The sequence below is a fragment of the Crocodylus siamensis genome, chromosome 1 (genome assembly GCF_052110815.1).
Source record: "Crocodylus siamensis isolate JL-2025a chromosome 1, ASM5211081v1, whole genome shotgun sequence".
NCBI lineage: Eukaryota > Metazoa > Chordata > Crocodylia > Crocodylidae > Crocodylus > Crocodylus siamensis.
In genome coordinates, this window is record NC_143395.1 from 207,487,150 (window position 1) to 207,508,373 (window position 21,224).

Here is a 21,224-nt window from a genome sequence, read left to right on the forward strand (position 1 = left end):
TGACCTCTGGGGCTGGCTGTGTAAGGATTCCCTCTGCTGCTGCCACCTCCTGCCTCCAGTGCAGGGGCTCTCTCCCCCTGCCTGCCTCCACCTTGCAGTAGGTCTTCCCCCCATCTCCCCGCTCACTTCCTACCTGCTGCCTCTCCCTCCCTGCCAGCTGTTGTCGGGGGGGGGCACTGCCACTATGACCCCCACCACCACCTTCCCTCCCTGCTTCCCTCCCTTCCTTCCTTCCCTGCTGCCTGGACCTGACAACAGCCTCCAGTGTGACCACCCACTTCGCCTCCCTCTTCCCTGCACCCACCTGGATCTGCACAGCCTCCTTTCCCATTGTCTCCCCTTCCCTGCTGGCTGTTGTTGGAGCCCCCTTCCTGCTCCTCTCCTTCCCTCCTCTCCTCTAAGCTAGCATGTTTCTGAATTGCTACTGCAGTTCTTCCAGAAACCCAGCTCACAGACATAGGCTTCATAAAGGAGAAGGACTATACCATTTACTGGCATGGCAAACCTGAAGGGGTAAGAAGAGGGCACAGTATAGGTTTTGCTAGCAGAAATGAACTTACATCATTGTGTGAAGCCCTAATTGCAGTGTCTATGCATACCATGACACTTTGAATTACTACACGAGGGATTCATCAACTTTGTCGGTGCAAGCAGTCCTTGACTTATGACTCTGAGTTGAGACAAATGTCACTTACAACGTTTTTAAATTGACACTCTGTTTTTGACCTGGTGACAGTCTATAAACTCAGTAGGGGGGACCAGAAGGGTTTGGGTGAGACTTTGTTTCCCCTAGCACCCCCTGGCGTAACAAGGAATAATGGCCACAAGTTGTTGGAGAGTAGGTTTAGATTAGACATCCGTAAGAACTACTTCACAGTTAGGACGGCTAGGATCTGGAGCCAACTTCCAAGGGAAGTGGTGCTGGTTCCTACCCTGGGGGTCTTTAAAAGGAGGCTTGATGCCTACCTAGGTGGGATCATTTGAGCCCACTTTTTTTCTCCTGCCCTGGCAGGGGGTCAGACTTGAAGATCTATAAGGTCCCTTCTGACCCTATTTCTATGATTCTATGATTCTATGACCTTCCAACATGGGTTTCATCTTTATGATAGTCAATACTGCATGCAGCTGGTAAGTGGTGGAAGGGGAGGGGGAAGGGAAAGGAAGGGGGGGCAGATCACTACCCGTTATGGTGAGGGAGGACTGGGGCTGGGGCTGGGGCTGGGACCGGGGCTGGGGCAAGCACTGCCCAGCTGGGGCCAGATGGGCCTGGGAAGGGCTGCAGCAGCAGTGATCCCACCACACGGAGCCTGGTTGGCAATGAAGCGTGGCTCCAGCCAGCCAGGCTCCTTAAAGCGGCACATGCTGCTGCCATGTCCACTTCTTTTTTCATGTTTTTTTTTGACCCTTGGCTATCCAAGGGTTAAAAAAACCCTCCACACTGCTCTCTTACAGCATGGAGAGCAACGGAACGTCTTGCTCAGTGCCACGTACCACAGAGCAGCACTCGTCTCAACAAAAGCAGGGTGATTGTGTTTGGTCCTTTTCCTAGGATCTTCTGAGCATATGTTAATTAACTACTCCCTGTCATCATGGTGGTAAGGCACTGCACTGCCCTTGTCCCTTCTGTTTTTACCTGTGGTTGGTTATAGGGTGTTCTTGGTGTTTTGGGGATTGTGCCTTGTAGTTACTTGTGAAAGTTTAAAGGGGTGATTTGGGAACTTTGTAGAAATTTTGCCTGTAACCACAGGGGACTGGACTCATGGCCCAACCCCATGTTCTCACTTTTTATTGGCCCGATTTGTATACTTGCAAGAGATAGCATACAGGCTTGTGGACAAAAATTTCCATGACTTCCTTTGTTCACCGACTATTCTGTTATTCATAAACAAAAGCTTTGATTATGATACAACTAACATTCAGCCTGCATCAATACATAATGTAATAGTACTAGAATATTATAGTTTAAGTAAGCAAGACAAAAACTGAGGTGCCACCGGTTTTATTGCCTCCGTTCTGTTGCCAAACCCGGATATTCCTTCCCCCATCCCAATATTGGTTGGAATTTCTAACCATTTACAACTTAAAAAATAAAATCTGTCCCATTTAAATTCCACAGTAAGGTGAATATAACAATCTGAGGTAGAATTGATAACAGAGAAAATTCACTGTGTCAGCTGCGGTCTGAATGCAAGTCGCTTGCATACTAGGTGAGGCAATGCGCTGGATTCTGGATCCTCAGGGTTCCAGGAACCCCAGGAACCCCCTCAGCTAACTTAGGTGTCCCGTGGGGAGTGTCCCCCGCACCCTCACTGCCCAAAAACTTTACTATAAGTCCCACTGAGAAAATGGGTTTCTTTATTTATACACAACTGTATACAGGAAGGGGGGAAAGGATTAATAACAATAAAAGGACATTTATATGTAGTATCAATAGTAAATAATTAAACAGTAATGTGAATACTATTTACAAATACAACATTAAGAGAAACAGTAGTTGTTACCATTTACAGTCTGATTACATTCCCTTGGTTATAACCTTTGAAACCAGTTTCCCTCAGGGGTTAAAACCCACCCCCCCTGCAAATTTAAACAGCAACACAGTTTTTGCAGTGGTCTGCCACTAGGTGGCACAAACGTGGCTCCTGTTACTCTTGAGACACAGGTCTCCCTTTCTCTGAGTTCTCCCCTGAGACACAAGCCCTCTGGTCCAGGATGTGGCACGTGACTTCCTCTCACTCAGCCTGCAATAAATTGTCTACATATGCTATGGGATTAAGTGGCTCCTCACCTAGTCCTCCTCTCAGACCACTTCCCCTCCTGAGGCTTATGACCAACACAAGGGATCCCTCCCCTTCCCTCCCCCATGCTTTCCCAGCTCAGACAAGGAAATTCCTTCCTTTGCAGGCCCCTGACCAGGCAGCTCAAACTTTCCTAGCTTGAACAGGGGTTTCCCATAACAAGCCTCTGACCTGGTAGTTTCTCCCAACACCCAGGAGGCTTCCTAACTCCTACCCACTCCTTCCCTGGGTACCTGCGTCCCTGACTGCATAGCTCTGACCCAAGTGGGGAATGAGTTTCTCCCTCCCTCAGCTTTTTATGGCTCCATAGTAGCCAGTCAGAGCCAGGAGCTAGTAAGGGCGACTCTGGCCACAGTTCAATTATGCCAGTAAAAAACATGCATTTTGCACAGCATACCCTCTGTTTGGAATGCTGTTGCACCCTCTGCAAACATTTTCATAGATTTCATAGACATTAGGGCTGGAAGGTGTCGCGCCCCATAACGCCGGTGCACCTGCAAACATTTTCATAGATTTCATAGACATTAGGGCTGATTGTAACAAGAAGCTTCTTTGCATAGATACTTACCTGTGTCGAATTCTGGGTAAGTATAATACCTCTGGGTGAGTCAAAGACCTATATGGCTTCTGTGTGCAGAGGGAGAGGGGATGGAGAGGGAACAAAGTGCACTTGAAAGAGGAAAAGTATAACTTCATAGGTAGCTGTCCTGAACAGGCAAGCATAAAGAATGACCAGATGCAGGCTGATTCTAAGTAGTTTGTTGAAGAGGCACATCACAAAAAAAGATGAGGTAATTAGTTGGAAATCAAGGAGAATAAAAGAAACTAAGACAGAGGGGTTCTTTGTCAATGCTAGTAGATTCATGTTGGAGCCACCCGGCATGGTTATGCTAGTTTGTTGAACATTTACTCTGTTGTATCTGATCAGCTCTTACATCAACTCATTTCAGGGGCACTGCTATAGTTAATGCTATTGTAATGTTAGATTGAGTATATAATCTGGTACCTGTAATATTTATGGGTCCATATGAAATAGCTGTAAAAACAGCTAAGTATCTTTCATTGCAACAGAAATATGTTTAGTAAATTTATTGATTCCATTTGTTGAATCCCAACAATACGGGTATTTTCAACTGTCTTTTGGGCATTTTTCTGGCTACTTTTCAATTAAGTCAGTGAAGTCTGTAGTCTTTCGTCATCATTTCTGAAAGCAATTCTGAAGTCTTAAGCCAGTTTCTAAGAAAACTTTATGCTGCACTCTTGGAAGTTTGACCTTTTATGTTGAAATGTCTTTGTGTTCCATAACTGTCTTGAGGGTTTTGATACTTGAGCCAAAGTAAGTAGGTTGGTTCATGGATAATTATTTTTTCTTTAAATTAACCCTGTGTCCTACAGGAAGCCATTGGTCCCTAGTGTTGCTCAGAAGGCAAGCTGCTACAATTTACAGCAGTTGGAGCTTTTTTAATGTGTATGTTCATTCTGTTCATTCAGTAATTGAGCAGGAAGTAACAAAGGTAAAAGTCAGTCTGGCCAGAAGTGAACGCGATGCAGTGGCATATGTTTGTGTACTACTGACATGAGGCTGATGTATCATCCTTTCCCCCAGTGGCTTCATGCAGATGATAATTTTGGAGAGCAGGAGAGAGAACAATGCATTGAGAGTCTCCGCAGGTGAACAGTCTGAAAGAGAAATTGTATCACATCACATGGCAGCATGGATTTCTTGTAGTGTTTCAAGAGCCTTGTATTGTAGAATAGAAACAAAGACTGGGAAGGGAAGAGGGGTATTTCTAGTTCTAGGGTCATTATTAAAGATCTTATCTTGGATTGTGGTGAACTTCACCATGAAATGGATTGACCGTTCTTCAGAGCATGGGATGCTAGCTTCCAGGACTGTGTGGAAACAGTTGGAATTGATGAAGCAATTTATCATCTTGGAAGTTCATCTGGTAGTGATTTAGCAGCTGCAATGGCCCTGTTCATGGAATTGGAACTATTTTACAGAAAGATATCAAACAGGCCCTTGACATAAATCTGTTGCCTAGTAATCTGAATTTAGGCAGCTAAGACCTCTCTCTTTTCTACCAGTGATACCAAAATGTACCACAACCATGGAATCCTGTCAGCTCTCATTAGTGACTTCCTTGGATGTCTTGAGATCTGCCAGCTTTGCAACGGGGAGGCACATTTCTCTATGGCTCTCACTGTCAGCATTCCCAGATACGGATATTTCCAATGACCATATCCCATACTAGTGCAGCTTGTCTCCATCTGAAAGCTATGACCCTCACTGTATAAGGAATGCTGAGCCACTCTCTGTTAACAGAAAGTTATCATATCTACTTATCTCTCTAATCTACACAAGATTCCTTCAAGCATTAAAGAGATGGTCTCAACTGAAGGAACATCTCAGAGCCCAGATAACCTCCTACAACATGAGCTATTTGTATATTGTTGTCAGTGTTGTCAGCATGTGTGCTCTCAGAAAACTTAGTATTGTAGAAAGAATGACATATGGCTTGGTTTGGTAGTGTTTACCCAGGCTTATTGTCATCAAACACCACTCACTAAGGGTGAAGTTACACATTACATTTAGGCCAACCTACAGGCATTTAACAAGGTAAGCATCCACACGTTAAAGCTCATTAACTTGTTAAAATTCATGCTAATTGCCCTCTGGGCATCTCAAAGTCATGCCACTTTGGGCCATGCCACCTAGCTAGTGTTAAGATAAGTTCAATATGGTCCATGAAGCTAAAACAAGTAATTCGCAGTCCTTCAGCATCCCAGGGAGCACCACTCCCAGACCCCCCACCAAGCACCAAGGGTGCTTTCTGATGGTACTTTATGTAAAATGCCGTGAGTTAGAGCTCTCCTTCCCCCCACCCAACAAACATTCACTTGTTGGGGGGTGGGGGGCGGGAGCTTGAGCCTGCTTGGACCATCCCTGGCCAGCAGGCAGGGGTGCTTCAGCATCCTCTGAGGAAATTGCTAAACTGCCCTTCATCCCAGCCCCACTTCCCCCTCCCCATTCCAGGGCTGTCAGTGGGGAAGGGAAAGGAGGAGTGGCAGCACAGAGTTACTGGCTGCTTCTGAATGGCCAGAGATAAGGAGTGAGGCAGGGTGGAACAAACCCTTCATGGGCCCCCTGCCAGCTACCACGGCTGGGGTATTGGGTGTAGCTAAGCCAGGCCCATGAGGCAAGAAGATTGAGGGGGCTCCGTTCCACCCTGCCCCCCACTCCAGCTCTCATCATTCAAAAGCAGCCTCTTCAAGACTCTCCCAATCTCTCCCCAGCTGATAGACCAGCAAGCAGGGCTGGGCTGGACTGGTGCTCATTAGTGTGATCACCAGCCCAGCCCTGCTGCCACATGAAAAATTAACCCTGGAGGGAACACAAGTTCCCTAAGGTGCTTTGCTTTAGAGCACCTTGATTTAATATCACATCTGAGTTTTTACATCATCAACCATTTTAAAAGCACCTTGCAGCCCTGTGTATGTTAAGTCATGGCTGTAGAGTGCTTTCAGGGGCCTGATTGCACAAAAAATGTCACTTGTGTCAGCACCCCAGGAGTCCTGGTTCCCAGCCATGCTCCTGCTCACCAGCCCTCTAGGGGCCAGTCAGAGCTGTGCAGGCAAAGAACCATATTAACCCTTAATGTGCAACAATTTACAGCATATTCTAACTTTAACACAGCTTATAGCACACCCAGGATGTTTCTGAGGCCTTTCATTTTATCTGGAGAAATACGAGAGAAGCCAAAGCAAGTTCTTCCAAACTATGCATTGTTTTACTGGGATGTTATTAACCAGGCAATGTTAACAGGAGCAGCTACATACAGCGGAGAGTACACAAACATACTAAGTACTGGGTAGTGAGGTCTCAGGGCCCCTTCAAACCCTGAGGATGGATTTTAGGCAAATTTCAGGCTCCTATATCTCTATCTTTGTGTGGGGAAGTTTTATACAGTTCAGGTTCAGATTTCTGTATTCCTCCCCATTCCTCTGGGACTTGTTTTTTCGTAGGGTTGCCTTATTAGCATTGGGTATGACAACCGACATATACATCTCAGCTCGCTTGAAATTATCCCCCACCATCCACTTCTCTCACATGCTAATCATTGTGATTCAGACTGAATTGCTTCTAGGATCAGAGTATCTGGGAGGAGGAATGTAGCGACATACCCAACACAGCAAAAAGGGCTCGGGGTGTTCAGGACTGCCCAACACTTAGCATTCTGCAAGATTAACACGTAACTCCATTCTACCATATGCAGCCAATAGGTTACCAGCTGTTAATAGATGTATGTGACAAGGTATTAGCACAAACCACATCCATCCCTTCAGCTAATACAAAGTTTCAAGATTTTCCTATTCTCTTGTATATGCCTCTCAGAACAACATCTTGCATTCTATTCTCATGATACTTGCACTGGACCTTGTATCTAATGAATCCCCTATTTCTTGTACATTCTAGCTTTATCTTGCATGTTTTAGACCATCCTGTTACCAGATTTGTTATAATTTTTATTAATTAACTTTGATGCATCTCCACAGCCTGTATCAATCCTTAAACCACACATGCATATTCCTAAGATGCTGCTTTCAGGTCATTCAGCAGTCAGTGTTGGTTAGCAAGTTCTGTGAGTGAGGCCTACCCGCATCAGGTGTGTGCATATACCACTTGACCACACATCAAGCAAGCAAGCAAGCACTCCAAAGTCTAAGCAGTGAATTAGGTAGCTCCAAACCTGGCAAATTCAGATGCTTGCTACTCATTTACATCCATAATAATAATAGTAGTTTTATTCTGTGCCTGGGTGTTAGGCTTTTATCTTTAATTAGCTATGAAGGATTACTATTTATTTATTTATTTATGCATACTTTATTTAGCATACTAACAACTAATTGAGGAGTGTGCTTGTCTTATAGCCATCTCCCCATATAGTCCAATTTTCAGGGTACTCACTTTGTCAGTACCTTCTTTGTCTGGGCCTCTTTGGGCTTAAAAAGATTGGCATAAACCACAATAACTTTGTCAATCCCACCTACTCAGTAATATTTTTTCCCCAGATTATTGCAGAACTTGGACAAGACTTTCTATCTATATGATCTATTTACAAAATGTCTATACCACTGAGAGCATGAGGCTTAATAATTTATTGTAAGGTTCTTTGAGTTTTTTCAGAGAAATGTGTTTATAGAAGTGCCTAAGCTGCTTTGTCCTCAAACAATATATCTGCAACTGTCACCAAAGCCATTTGTTATACAGTTTTTGGGAAATCCTTCTAAGATTCCTCCATTCCCTCTTTACTTTGTTTGAAGATATCTGTTTTCAATGACCTACCTTTGTAGCTTAGGTAGTTAGGATGCATCCCCTTCTGCAACTTGTTAACTTCCGTGTTTGACAGAAGGAATCAGTGACTAAAATAGTACAAGGATATTTCTCCCTTGGGAGTGACTCTCTTACTTTTACCAGGTCCTTTTTCTGGACAGAGACTCTGTGCTGAGTTAGCTCCTGTTGAATGATTTTCATTACAAATGAATTACTGGTAGACTTGAGGATACCTGTAGCTCTCTAAAGGTTCATCTCTATTGGACTGGCACATGCTTCTGCTGAGACAGCCCAGGTCTATGCCTCATCTACCCACTTCTGCTTGCTTTCTCTAAGCCCAGGACTATGCTAATGAAAACATTTGGGGCATACTGTCTTCTAGGGCTGTGCAAAGATTTAGTTCCTGATTTGATTAAGCAGAGATGTGACCTGATTCGGTGACTGAATCTCCAAATCCAGATCAAATCAGGAGACCCTATAATCTCTCCAAATAGAATCAAAACCCTCCAAATCAATTCAGAGAGATTCCAAAAGATTCAGACATAGACACAGCTTTAAATGTTTTTTCAACATACCTGAAGTACCATGCAGCTCGTGAATGCTGGGGTGGATGGAGCATTCCACAGGAGTGCAGGGGGCTCCACAGCACACTCAGCAGCAGACCCAGAAGTGGACCAGAAGCACTTCTGGGTCCACCAGGGAGCACACTGAGGGGCCCCCCATCACCTCCCCCCAGCTCAGTGGCTGGTGCCTCCTGAGTTGGGGGGTGGTATCCAGGGCTCCCCCTGCAGCTGTTTGCCGAGCCAAGGGAGCCACAGGGGGGGTGGCCCCCAGCTCGCTCCCTGGTGGACCTGGAAGTGGACCAGAAGTACTTCCAGTCCAGTTCTGGGTTCACTGCTGAGCACGCGGGGGGGGGGGAAGGAGGACACATTCCTGTGGGATGCTCAATCCGTCCCACCATCACAGCATTCATGAGCCACACCTGATACCTTGAGGTATGTAGAAAAAACATCTAAAGCTGCGTCTATGGCCAGATCACTGAGTCTCTGAATCATCATCGAATCTTCAGATTCCAATTCAGCTGAATCGAATCAGGGACAGTGATCCAAATCAAAAATTGAATCACTGTCTCCAGTTTGGGCCGAATCCTAATTGAATATGGCCCATTTCGCACACCCCTACTGTCTTCCATATCCTTGAGGGCAGTTGCTAGAGAGAGCCCCAGATCAACCTCGCTGATGTATTTCTGGGTTTGCCATGTGTATGGAAGAGTGGGTGGTCATAGGATATTTGAGGCCCTTCTGTCCAAGGCAGGCTGCTTCCATTGTGTAAATATGCCCCAAGTCTCTCCTGAACATGATAGCAATGACCCGTCCATCTCTGATGTTAATAAGACTCTGTCCAGTGTCTTTGAACAGAGTTGCACAGTACCCTAACTGAGATAAAGGTCAAGAACTGTTTTGGAAAGTTGATATTCTGGTGTGCAAAGCAAAATTAACAATAGCTGTCATATATTTTCCTGATCAGGGAGTAAGCAAACTCCCAGATTTACCAGCGTTATGGATTTTGTTGGTCTTATTCTCTTATATGTGCGGAACTGTTTCCTTTGTTTTGTCTCTCTCTTCTGAGATCCAGGAACTCTGGACTATAAGATATTTCTGTGCACATTTTTCCTCCCTTACTACAGGTCAATATTAGTTCCACTTACATGTTGGTTTATTTTAACCAGAAAGTCATTTATATTTAGAGGCTGCAATTACTTTCTCTGCTTTTTCACTTGGTAAGTGGAAATTCCTAAGAAACTGGACCAGAAAACATGAAAGTCCAAAGTAAATGGTGTTGTCTGTCTCAGATAAGACACAGTTCAGTGAGATGTAGTGTACACCTTTATTGTCTGAATTTGAGCAAGCGCAATTGACACCATATGTGCCTAAGCATAATTGCTCCAAGGGGCAGAAAAAGAAACATGTCAGAACATTTGAGTAACACCTAATTCACCCTAAGGTTATAAATCTGATGGTTGCTTAAAAACAAAAATAGGAAAATGTTATGGTTCTATTACTCCTCAGCAGTACTTCCTATATAGGTGAACTTTATTACGGAGACAACACTAGTGAAAAGAAACATGGAACAACTTTTTTATGGTATTTTTATGTTGTTTTATTTTTTTCACAGTAAATAAAGTGGTTATGAGACTCCAAGGAAAATGGCCCAGATGTTAGTGAGTTGTATGAAATTCAGTGGAAACAAGCTGTAAAAAACGTAGTTGTAAAACAGCCTGTCAATGCCATGCAGCTGGACAATGCAGCTGTATGTTCCCACTGCAGTTGTCACTCAAAGAAAACTCAATAGCCTTATTTCAACCCAATTAGGCTGTGTCCCAAGAGAATCAGCATTAAACAGGAAGGGGGTTTCTTTGCACTGGCATGGCCCCTCTCAAATTTCCATAAAGCACTTTGTATCTTTCATTCAGGCTGAGTGCCTCAGACACTAGCCACTTTGTGAATGGTGGCCTACACTATCCCACTTGGTTTAGCCTGGTGATGGCCATCCAGGCCACAGTGGGGGAGATCTCCATGAACCGCACCATCCCGGGCTGCGAGAGCTAGATGTGACCTGACGTCGTCATCACAAACGGAGAGGCCAAGAATGTTGTGATTGTGGACGTAACCATCCCCTTCGAGAACTGGTACCAAGCCTTCACTGACGCCCGGGCTTGCAAGCGGGAGAAGTATGCCCCGCTGGCTGACATCCTGAGGGGCTGTGGCTACGACATTGTGGGAATGCTTGGAGCCTGGGACCCCAGCAACAAGAGTGTCCTGTGCGCCTGCCGTGTCTCCTGCCACTACGCCAAGCTGATGCGCTGCCTCATGGTGTCCGACACCATCCGTTGGTCCCGCAACATCATGGGTCATCGCCAGTACTCCGACCCCACCGGACGAACCGCCACCAGACCAGACCCAGAGGGGACCACCTGAACCGCACCTCTGCACCAAATAGACCTTCACTTTTGAGAGGATTCTTCAACAACAGATTACCCCACACCACCCAAAGAGGACCCCCATGATGAGACTCTATATGGACTGAGACACTTTCTTTGAACCACTTCCTCCACCATTGTGGACCATTGTAACGGGTTTGTGTGTATCTATCTTTCTCTCTCAGCCTTGCGAACCCCCTCCCTTCCCTTCCTCATTCCCCTTCCTCCCTCTCCCCACCCCTGGGGTTACTTGGCTAACATTGTATCTCCTGTAACCTAGTTGTGTTCCTATCCTCACCCCCATCCCTCTAATAATTAGTCCCTCACTTGGGCGATATGTATTTCCCTACCGGCTTTGTCATCTTTTTTTCGGATTCGCAATCCTAAACATCTACTAATAAAAGTCAATTTGTTTAACATCCTTTAATTTATTACTTTCTAATACACTGCTGTATAATGTTACTCCTCTACTTAAAACCTAAAAAAATGACTTTTTTACAGTATGAAATGGATCTCTGTCTAACACTAAAATGAAATACAGAATGATTTTTCTGTCTCAGATTCTTATCATGTGCACCACTCCAACCAATTAGCAAGAAGGATCCAAGAGCCAAAGAATGAGATGGTGAAAAGGCTATATATTAGTGATGTGTCATGATTTTGAACAGTTGGAACATGCTATGATTTTGAACAGTTGGAAAATACTATTCCATCTTTTCAGCATACAAAGAATATGTAAAGTGTAATATCAGACTTATATTAATAATAACTGTTTTTGTACCTCTCTGCAGGTGATTGAGGTAGCCAAAGCCATTCTGGATAGTGGAGAACAGCTTCCTGTAACATTGCTTGGAAAGCTATTGAAATTTCAACTACTTTTCATCAAACAGAAGGATCTTCAGAGAAGAGCTGCTGAAAAGGTTTATAATCCCACTTCCACTCCTCCAAAGTGCATAATTACATATTGGCTGAATAAATCTAGTGTCTGATATTTTTGTTATTAGAAAATATTATCCAAAAAATGTATATTAAACTTACAATAAGCTTAAAGCAAACAAGTAGAAATATTAATTTTGGTAAGTCTTGAAAACAGTTATATTTAGATTGACCATGTGCGACAGGAGAAAAAAAATAAAAAGCAGCCAAGCCAGGAAAAAAAAGGTCTTTATTAAAGGAATCAGTAGGAAATAGTTGTAAAGGGGACTGGACTTAATAAGGCAGGGATGGGCAAATATTTTGGCTGGAAGTCCAGTTAATGAGTTTTGGGGACCTGTTAAGGGCCATATCCATCTCTGTCCCTCTGTCTCACTGTTTTCTCTTTTCTCCTCTCTCTCCTATTTCTGTCTTCTCTCTCTCTTTTTCTCTCTGTCTGCCTCTCTCTCTTCTGCCTCTCTGTCTTTTCTGTCTCTCCTCTCTTTGTCTGTCTGTCTCCTCTTCTCTTCTCTCTATCTGCCTGTCTGTCTCTGTCTGTCTCCTTGTCTATCTCCCTGTTTCTCCCCCTCTTTCCCTCCCTCTTCCTCCCTGTCTCCAGAACCTAGCCAAAGCTGTAGTTCAACAGGAGCTCCAATGCTCAGCTCTGGACCCAGGCAAGAGTTTCTGCCATGCCGGGAGGGTGATGGCATCAGTTTCGGCTGGGTTCTGGAGGGGGAAGAGAAACGGAGAGAGGAGAGAATGAGAGAAGCTGCTGCCCACCCAGCACACCAGCAGCTCCTCCCTGGATCTACAGCTGACGCTGCTGGCAGGTTCCAGGTTGGGGCTCTGGGTGGGAGCTTTCACCACACTGGGAAGGGGGCAGGTCGACTGTGGATGCTGCTGACAGGTTCTGCATCCAGGCTCCTGAACCTGCCCTCAGCATCCATAGCTCATGCTGCTGCCAGCCAGCTGTGGGGGAAACCCTAGCTGGGTCCATAGCTGATGCCTGATGCTGCTGGGCTGAAGCAGTCCCATTCCCCTTCTCCCCTGCCCACCTGAAACCACGAGGTGGCTGGAGCCAACAGGCTAGATCCAGCGAGTTGGCAGTTGTCTTCCAGCAGACCAGATCAAATCTGTTGATGGGCCAGAGTCAGCCTGTAGGTCACATTTTGCCCACCCCTGTTATAAAGCATTACATAAAAAGAAACCTATAGGTTTCAGGAGATCTTAATGCTGCATTGTATATAACAGGTTAAAGCAGCAACAGTAATATAGAATAGAGGAGTAAAAATAGATGCATTTGTTAGAAACTGTCTCACACACACTGCAGGTTCAATGAATTCTGATGTAGAATGCACAAAATTAAAACAAAGTGAACAATTTGTTTATCAGAGATTAAATAAAAATATTGAAGATCGACTTAATTTAGAGATTGGTTGAGGAGCTAATTATTGTAGAACATATGACTTATAAATAGTGATTTACTTTTGTGTAAATTGAATAGGGTGTAAACCAAAGTGTAATATATAGAAGGTAATAATTTAAGGCCCAGTCATATTTAATATATGATAACAGAAGCGACACACAATCCACAGAAAAGGTTGGGGAAAAACATTTTCTACTTGGAGTTATTGTAGATCAAGAAAAGAGGAACAGGTAGCTTAGAGAGGGTAGAGAAGAATTTATTTGGCTTTCCTGTTACTGAGATGATTATCAGGTTGTATTATTTGTTTGACTGTTACACAATGAAAGTGGGGTTTTTGGATAGGTCTTACTCTGGTGGGAGAGAGTTAACAGCTGGATTGCACAAGGGCTGGGTATGGCCTAAGTAATTGCACTCCACCCCCTTAGCAGATTTGTATGGGAAGGGTAACCCAGACAAAGTACATTGGACTGGAACTTGCCAACAGGCATTTGATCAGTTAAAAAAATCTCTGGTGGGTGAACACATTTGGGTGAGCCCTGAGTTTTATAAGTCCCTCACTGTGTTTATGGATGCATCAACAGCTGGTTTAGAGGTTGTTTTGAATTGAAACAGAAGGATGACAAGGGCGTGTTCCCTCCAGTGGTTTACCTAAGCAAAGGAAACTGCAACTGCCATATTTGGGCTTTAAGGAGACTGCAAGCTTCTATATTTTATATGAACTATTCTCTACTGAGTATTAAGGGACAGAATTCAAAACTGATGAGATGGAGTCTGTTGTTGCAAGAACATGATGTGTATTAACAGTGTAAAGGGAAAGAACAACCAGGTTGCAGATTCTCTGTCAGTAAGGAATGTTTGAGGAACAAACACTCCGGTGTGGCTTTGAGAAACAATCCCTCTTTGTGTTCATGTTGAAGGGGAGACCTGTGATGATTATGTGGTTGTATTGTTTGTTTTGATGTTATATGTTGAAAGGAGGGAGTTTTGGACAGGTTTTGTTCTGATGGGGAAAAGGTTAATGGTTGAATTGCAGAAGGGCTGGTTGTGGCCTGGCACTTGCTTCTCTGGATGGTGCTGAAAGGGCCCCTTTCCCTAGAATTCCAGCTCTTTCTAGAAGCTGGGGCAGGGGAGAGATAAGGGGAAATGAAAGTGAGTGTGTGTGCCCCTGTGAGTGTCTGCCCGCCTGCAGCCTGCTAGAGTCCACTGAAGCCTGCTTGTGTGAAGTCCCAGAGTGGAGATGGAGAGAATCTGCCATGTGGGCACTGCAGTTGGAGCAGTGGGGCAGAGGCAACCTGCTGAAGGCTGCAAAGAAGCCAAGACCTCCAGGGATGAGGAGGAATTTGCTGCAGAGACCATGATGATTCCTGCCTTCTACTGTAACCAGCCAGGGCCTGAGAAGTAACCATTGGCCAAATGTAAGAGGGAAGTGTTAGGAATTAGGATGTTTTAAACTTTATCATATGTTCTGTCTTCTGTTATGTGGTAGTGTTTTGTTCCTAATTATTAAAGTTGGGGACTTTTCTCTGGAATGTAGCTGTTGTTTAAGTGGTTATCTCACTTCATGAGCAGTTTGCATCCTCATGGCCTTGGCTGTTTCAGTGTCTGGTTACAGTTACAAAATAATTAATGCCTATGAATGATCTAAGTGGCAAGAAAATTTCCATGTTTAAAGTTAAGCATCTTAAGTAGTGAATGGATATAGTAATAAAGGAGAATTTTTAAATTTACTGGAATACTATAGGATAGATTGGTTTTGTGGGACAGTCATTTCCAATAATGATCATACCATGAGACTGCTCCAGGATGGAAAGTTTGGGGCTTGTTCAAGTTTGATGAAAAGTTCTCTGAAAGATCACATAGGCAGTTATATAGGATTGTGATAGAGGGTCTGGAGCTCTGTTCATTATTCACAGATCTCCACAAACTAATTAAATTCCTTTGAGATTTTACTAAGAAATGACTGAATTTAGCTGCAGCCAGCCAAAGTAGTCTGACAGATTGTCTATATGGCTGCAGCGGTATATCCTACCACCTGAGGGCCTGAGCAGCCCTGACCAAGCCCTGCACACCCATCAGGGGAACCCTTCAAAATCAGAAAGTTACTACTGAGGGCCTTAGGGCTGAAGAGTGTACACTGGTAGTGAGTTAGGGGCAGGTCAGCCTCATGGGCAGATTTACTGTACTGAATTATGTCTGCAAACTTGGGTGGGTGTAGTGTGCTTAGGTTCTGCAGTGTTGGGACACATCATTGAAGCAGTATAGACAATATTTGAGAAAATTGCCTTTGAAAGGCACCTGTTAATTATGTCCATGGGTTTTCTCGTACTACATGGGCTATTACTTAGAAAAATGAGCTTTTTTACCAACCCTAAAATACCTGTTTTTTTCAGAAAAAACACTTGGGAAAACTGCACAAACTAAATTGCATGCCTACAGAAGACAAAGTTAGGAAAATCTAGTTACCAAGTGTGGCATTCTTTTCCCTTCCTGGTCATCTAAGTGTGTAGATTTGTCAGTCTAAATGGCATTATGGTTGTCTGAATGCCAAAAACCCCCACTTAAACACAGGTTGGAATTCTGTTCTTTGGGGTATATCCCCTTTGCATGGATGGTTACGTGTGACTGTGGGGATGTTTCCTGGCCCTCTTAGTTGACTTTCATGAAATCAGGAGGATTTGTTTTTGGCTTTCTTTCCTTAAAAGAAGTCATGCAGCTGGCATACTCAGTAAGAGCCAAGGCCCGTACAGGCAGCCCTTGTGAATGCATTGCAGCCTTAGAGGCCCCAAAAAAGGAATCAGTTGAAACCCATGACTACCAGACAGACTCTGTAATGGAAAGGGGCTACATGTGCTGTTTTCCCCCACAGCTGAGCAGTACAGGCACTCATCTACAGAGCTGGAGGGTCCCAGGTTCTAGACCTTCATTTGCCCAGAGCAGGGATTGGTAACCTCAGGCATGCATGCCAATGAGTGGCATGCAGAGACATTTTCTTTGGCACACCAGAAGGTATGCAATGAAATTGTTTAAAAAACTTTTTTTTTAAGTTGCTGCTTTAGGCTTTCCAGAGCAGCCACAGGTCCCAGCACTGCAGCAAGTATTGGGAGTGGAGTCAGGAGAACACCTGTTCTCCTGCTGTTTGCAGAAAGCTGTTTGCATTCTGCTGACCCCACCACCTGTTCCCAGGCTGTACCTTCCACCCTGGCCCAGACCTTGGAGGGGAGCTCTAGATTTCTCTTACTGCAGCTTTCTGTACCGTGACTTATGGGAGTTTAGAACCAGATAGATCCTACAGAACAAAGGGTGAACAGAGTCTCTGCTTTGGTTTCTAATTTGAACTAAAACAACCATTTCCATGACCAGAACAACTGCTTTTCCAGCTGGATGTGGTAAAACAGCTGAGTGTACTAAGTCAGCCTGCACCATTTCCAAAGAGTGCTGGCTGAGAATTATGTAAACAATTCTGGGCTCTGAACTAGTTGTTATGCATCAGAAAAGAGACCTTGGAAACATTATAGGCAGTTCTCTAAAGAAGTTAGCTGAAAGTGCTGTAGTGACCAAAAAAGCCAATAACATTTCAGACATCATTAAGAAGGGAATTGAAAACATAATGGAAAATATCATGCCACTATAGAAATCCATGATTCACCCACATCTTGAATATTGTGTGCAGTTTGGTCTCAGCATCTCAAGAAGGATATAGTAGAATTAGAAAAGGTACAGAGAAAGGCAATCAAGAAGATCAAGGGTATGGAACAGCTGTCATACCAAAAGAGATATAAAAATGTTTCGGGGGTGTAGCTTGTAGCTGTGTTGGCCTAAGGACATAGGCAGACAAGGTTCTTTGGGTGAATCTGATATCTTTTATTAGACCAACTTAAATAGTTGGAAAACAATTTTTAAGCAAGCTTTCGGGTTCAAAAATCCTTCGTCAGGCTAAGGAAGTTTCAGCAGTTGGTATGTGTTTTTCCTGGATAGAATGAAAATCCAAAGAAGATATCAGATTCACCCAAAGAACCTTGTCTGCCTATAAAAAATGTTAGGACTTTTCAGTTTGGAAAAGAGAAGGCTGAGAGGTAATATTATAGAGGTCTACAAAATCAAAGGTGTAGGCAAAGTCAATAGGAACCGTTTTTCACCAGGTCCCAGAATACCGGAATTATGGAAGACAGGTTTACAACTAAAAAGTGAAAGTGGTTTTTTTAATGGCGTGCATAGTTAACTTGTGGACATCGTTACCACAGGCAGTTGTAGAAGCAGATAGTATAGCCAGTTCAAAAATGAACTAGACAAATTAATTAATAACTATTAAACAGAAAGGTCAGGGATGTATCTCTAAGCCAATGATGACAGACAAACGGCAGTGGTGGCAATGCAGGGACGATGGCCCCCTTCAAGCCCTGGTGCTGCCTGATGCAGTCCATGGCGGTGCCGGCCCCTACTTGCTGCCCACTCCAGGAAAGAGACTTATGCTCCACGGATACCAGGACAGGGGCTGCAGCCTCCATCAGGGCCTTGCCCCCTCATTGCTCCAGTGGCAAGGTCACAGGCCTGGCCAGAGGCTGGCTGGCAAGCCCCTTGGGCATGGGGGCAGGGAGGTGGGTTATTCCTCTCTCCCTCCAGTGTCTGGTGGAGGGGGCTTATCCCGCCACTTGCCCATGCACAGAGCAAGTGGTCATGGCGGGCAGTCCCCTAGGGGCAGTGGGAGCTGAGGGGGGAATAACCCCCTCCCTGTCCCTCTGCCTCAGGATCTATGCTGGCTGGTGCTTCGCTGTGCCTCTGGTTCTGCTGCTGCAGCAGTGAGGGGTGAGCACAAGGTGAACCCCAGCCTGGGTCCGTGCTGGTGGGACAGGGAGGGGAGAATTCAACCCCCTCCCTGGCCAGTTCAGTTTGAGCTTCTGCTGGGGCTGGCCACACCCCCAACACTGGAGCAGCCAGCAAAGACATGCAGGTCTGCGCTGGTGGGACAGGAAGGGGAAATGGGGTGGGCAGGGAGGAGAATAAACCTCTTCCTTGCCCCCTTCCTGGGGCCAGTGACTGGCCAGGCCCCCACCCCTGTCTCCTATTCCAGCTAGGGAGCAGACAGGCGGGGCCAGCCCTGCTCTGCTGGAGCAGAGAGCTCGGCCCAGAGAGCATGCTGGGATGCTGGGAACTCCAATTTAACTTAAACCAGGAAGGGGCCTGGGACAGACATTTCATAAACCGGTTTGAGCTCAATCAGTTAAGTCTGATACTACATTTAACCAGGTTTATCTCAGACTGGTTTTGGCCATTTTGAAACTGGCTTATGTGCACTGAACTTACGTTTTGTTATAGGTTGAAACCAGTTTCTGATCACTTAAACTGGTTTATGTGTAATGTCTGTCCGTAGCCCAGGTCATGGAAAATTGTACTGCTGCTGTAAGTACTCTAACTGCTGCTTAGCTAAAATATCAGAGGCTTCATCATTTCTGAAGAAATTTTACTTACTTAAAAAACATACTGTTAGCTTCATCTATATAGTACTCCATTATTTTAACACAATGTCTTGTAATTGTTACTTTATAGGCAAATAATAAACTGAAGGGTATGTTTATGGAGGATAAAAGGAAGCACGAAAGACAATTGCAAAACAAAATGCTGAAGGGCAAGAAGGAAAAACGTCAAAATAAGTGTACTCAAAAACTAAAACTTTAGTCAGCCATTTGTTCTGCACATGTTTAGGTTAAGATGCAAGTTTATTTCCTTCATCTCAACAGGCAGCAGAAGAGCGAGAAAAAGAGAAGGAAAAGGATAAAGGGAAAGTTAAACCTCCTGGCAAGAAGGACAAGTCTCCCAGTGCCAAGTCTGCTGGAAAAGGAGGAAAGGGAAAAAAACTTGAAACAGCACCAGCATCAGCAAGCATTATTAAAAAGGACACAAAGTTAAGACGGAGGGGAGAAGATGATGAGGACGAAAAATACATTGGTATGTAAGAAATGCAGGTATATTGCTGAACAAGTCACCCACAAAAGACATATGCATTAATAAATGTCATTGTTAATTCAGGGCTTTATTTGTAAAGACAGTTAGTCAAGACAGAAGATGCATTAGGATTACTATACTGTACATGAAAAGGGCTTTATACTTCAGACTTGAAATTACACAAATGGGATACATTTTAGAGTCCAAAAAACAGAATCCTAAAGATTCATATAAAGTATGACAGAATTAAAATATAGTACAGATAAAACCAATATAAAACTACAAAACAATCCTTTTTACCCTTTCATGTAGATTTCAAAGGAGCTAGTTACATTTATCACTATATTCAAGGGGCGACTTCTCTTTGTGTTATAAAACATCACAAAGCTCTGCATCATTACTTGGGAATGAAGCCAGATTCTGCACAAAGAGCCATATGTTTTCATTTGTTGTAAAAAATGTGTGGAAAGCACCAAGATCTGAAGAAATGTATTTAAAAAATGAGCTGCAAAAGTTAATGAATAATGTACTAGCCAGTTCTGAGAAAAATCTTATTTGTAACACATAGTGGACATGACTATAAACCTCCACTGAAGCCAGAAATATTGGAGAAGATGAATAGCTCTTTATCACTGACTGGCAGTGTACTTAGCATGGGAATATGGCATGAAAATTTAAGCCCTCTCCTCTTGGCTCTAGAGGAGACGCTGTTAAATGCCTCACACTCTTGTAGTTATTCAGTGAATTTTAGTTTAAGCATCCCCATAGCCATTTTGAAATGCAGGGGGCTTAATACAGATGATGCTGCAGCAGTGCTAGAGTGTTCTAACTAGAACACATCAGACACGTGTATAGACAGCCCAAGTTGCCAAATTCAGGAGAAAAACAAGAAGCAGAGTCTAAGTCAGGGTTTTGGAGTATGCTGGCCAGAGTATGCTGGGTTTTGGAGTGAGGTACCAAGTTACCCAAGCTGAACAGAGTTCCCAAAAAGCCAGAGTCCAGAAGCAGAGCCAAGCATGGTCAGAAACCAGAAAACCTAAAGCACAGGCTCCAGAGGTTTACCACAGCAGACCTTCAGGGAGAACTGTTGGCTGGTCTGTGGTTGACTGTCACAAGTGGACTTGAATGGGGAGACTGCTCTCAGCAGCCAATCAGGAGACCTTAGGAGTGGCCAGCTGGTACATCAGCCAGGGTGGAGCTGCTGGATAGAACCTCTGGCAGGTTTGGCCAGCTGACTAATTCATCTGGGCTGGGCTGCCAGTTAGGGTCCCTGACAGATGCAACCCTCTCTACAGGTATCATCTAGAAGTAATAGCATGTGTTGATATACATGAAGAAAGTATCCAAATGAATGTCCTCAAGGAACCAGAGTTAAGGTTATGGATAAAAGCTTAGATTTTTTATTTCTTCTTGAAGTGCTCCTGCACACACATATCTGTCAAGTGTAGGCATGTGCTGACCAAGTCAAAGACTTGTGATAGTTGTTTCTACAGGAGGTCCCTACCTGTCCTTGGGCCTTCTTGCACTTTGAAGCATCTCATGCTACCTTGACCTACTGGTCTTTTTTCATTTGTCATTAGCATATATATTGGTTTGCCTTTGTAGGAGCTGAAGAGCTGAAAGGCCTAGTACTTTACAGTAAGGTCCATGTGACGAGGAATGATGCCTCTTGAGGTGTGACCTGTAAGATTTTTAGCTGGTAGAGTACCACATTTATTTGCATACCACATGCACCCTTTTACAAAAACCCAGCCCTCCTAAACTAGGATATGTGTCTTAAGCAGAGAGGCTGATTTTCTTCACTGGAATAGAAGCATAGAGATGTTGTGCTAA

The 21,224-nt window shown here is 44.2% G+C and overlaps 1 protein-coding gene across 1 annotated transcript in view; it reads left to right on the top strand.

The window, feature by feature from the left end:
- The window catches only part of SPAG17 (sperm associated antigen 17), a 354,514-nt gene that overhangs the window by 53,581 nt on the left and 279,709 nt on the right, over window positions 1-21,224 (top strand). The window contains exons 4-5 of the mRNA XM_090053742.1: window positions 11,905-12,033; window positions 19,187-19,394. Of these exons, the coding sequence (XP_089909868.1) occupies window positions 11,905-12,033; window positions 19,187-19,394 (337 nt within the window). The remainder of the gene's footprint in view (window positions 1-11,904; window positions 12,034-19,186; window positions 19,395-21,224) is intronic.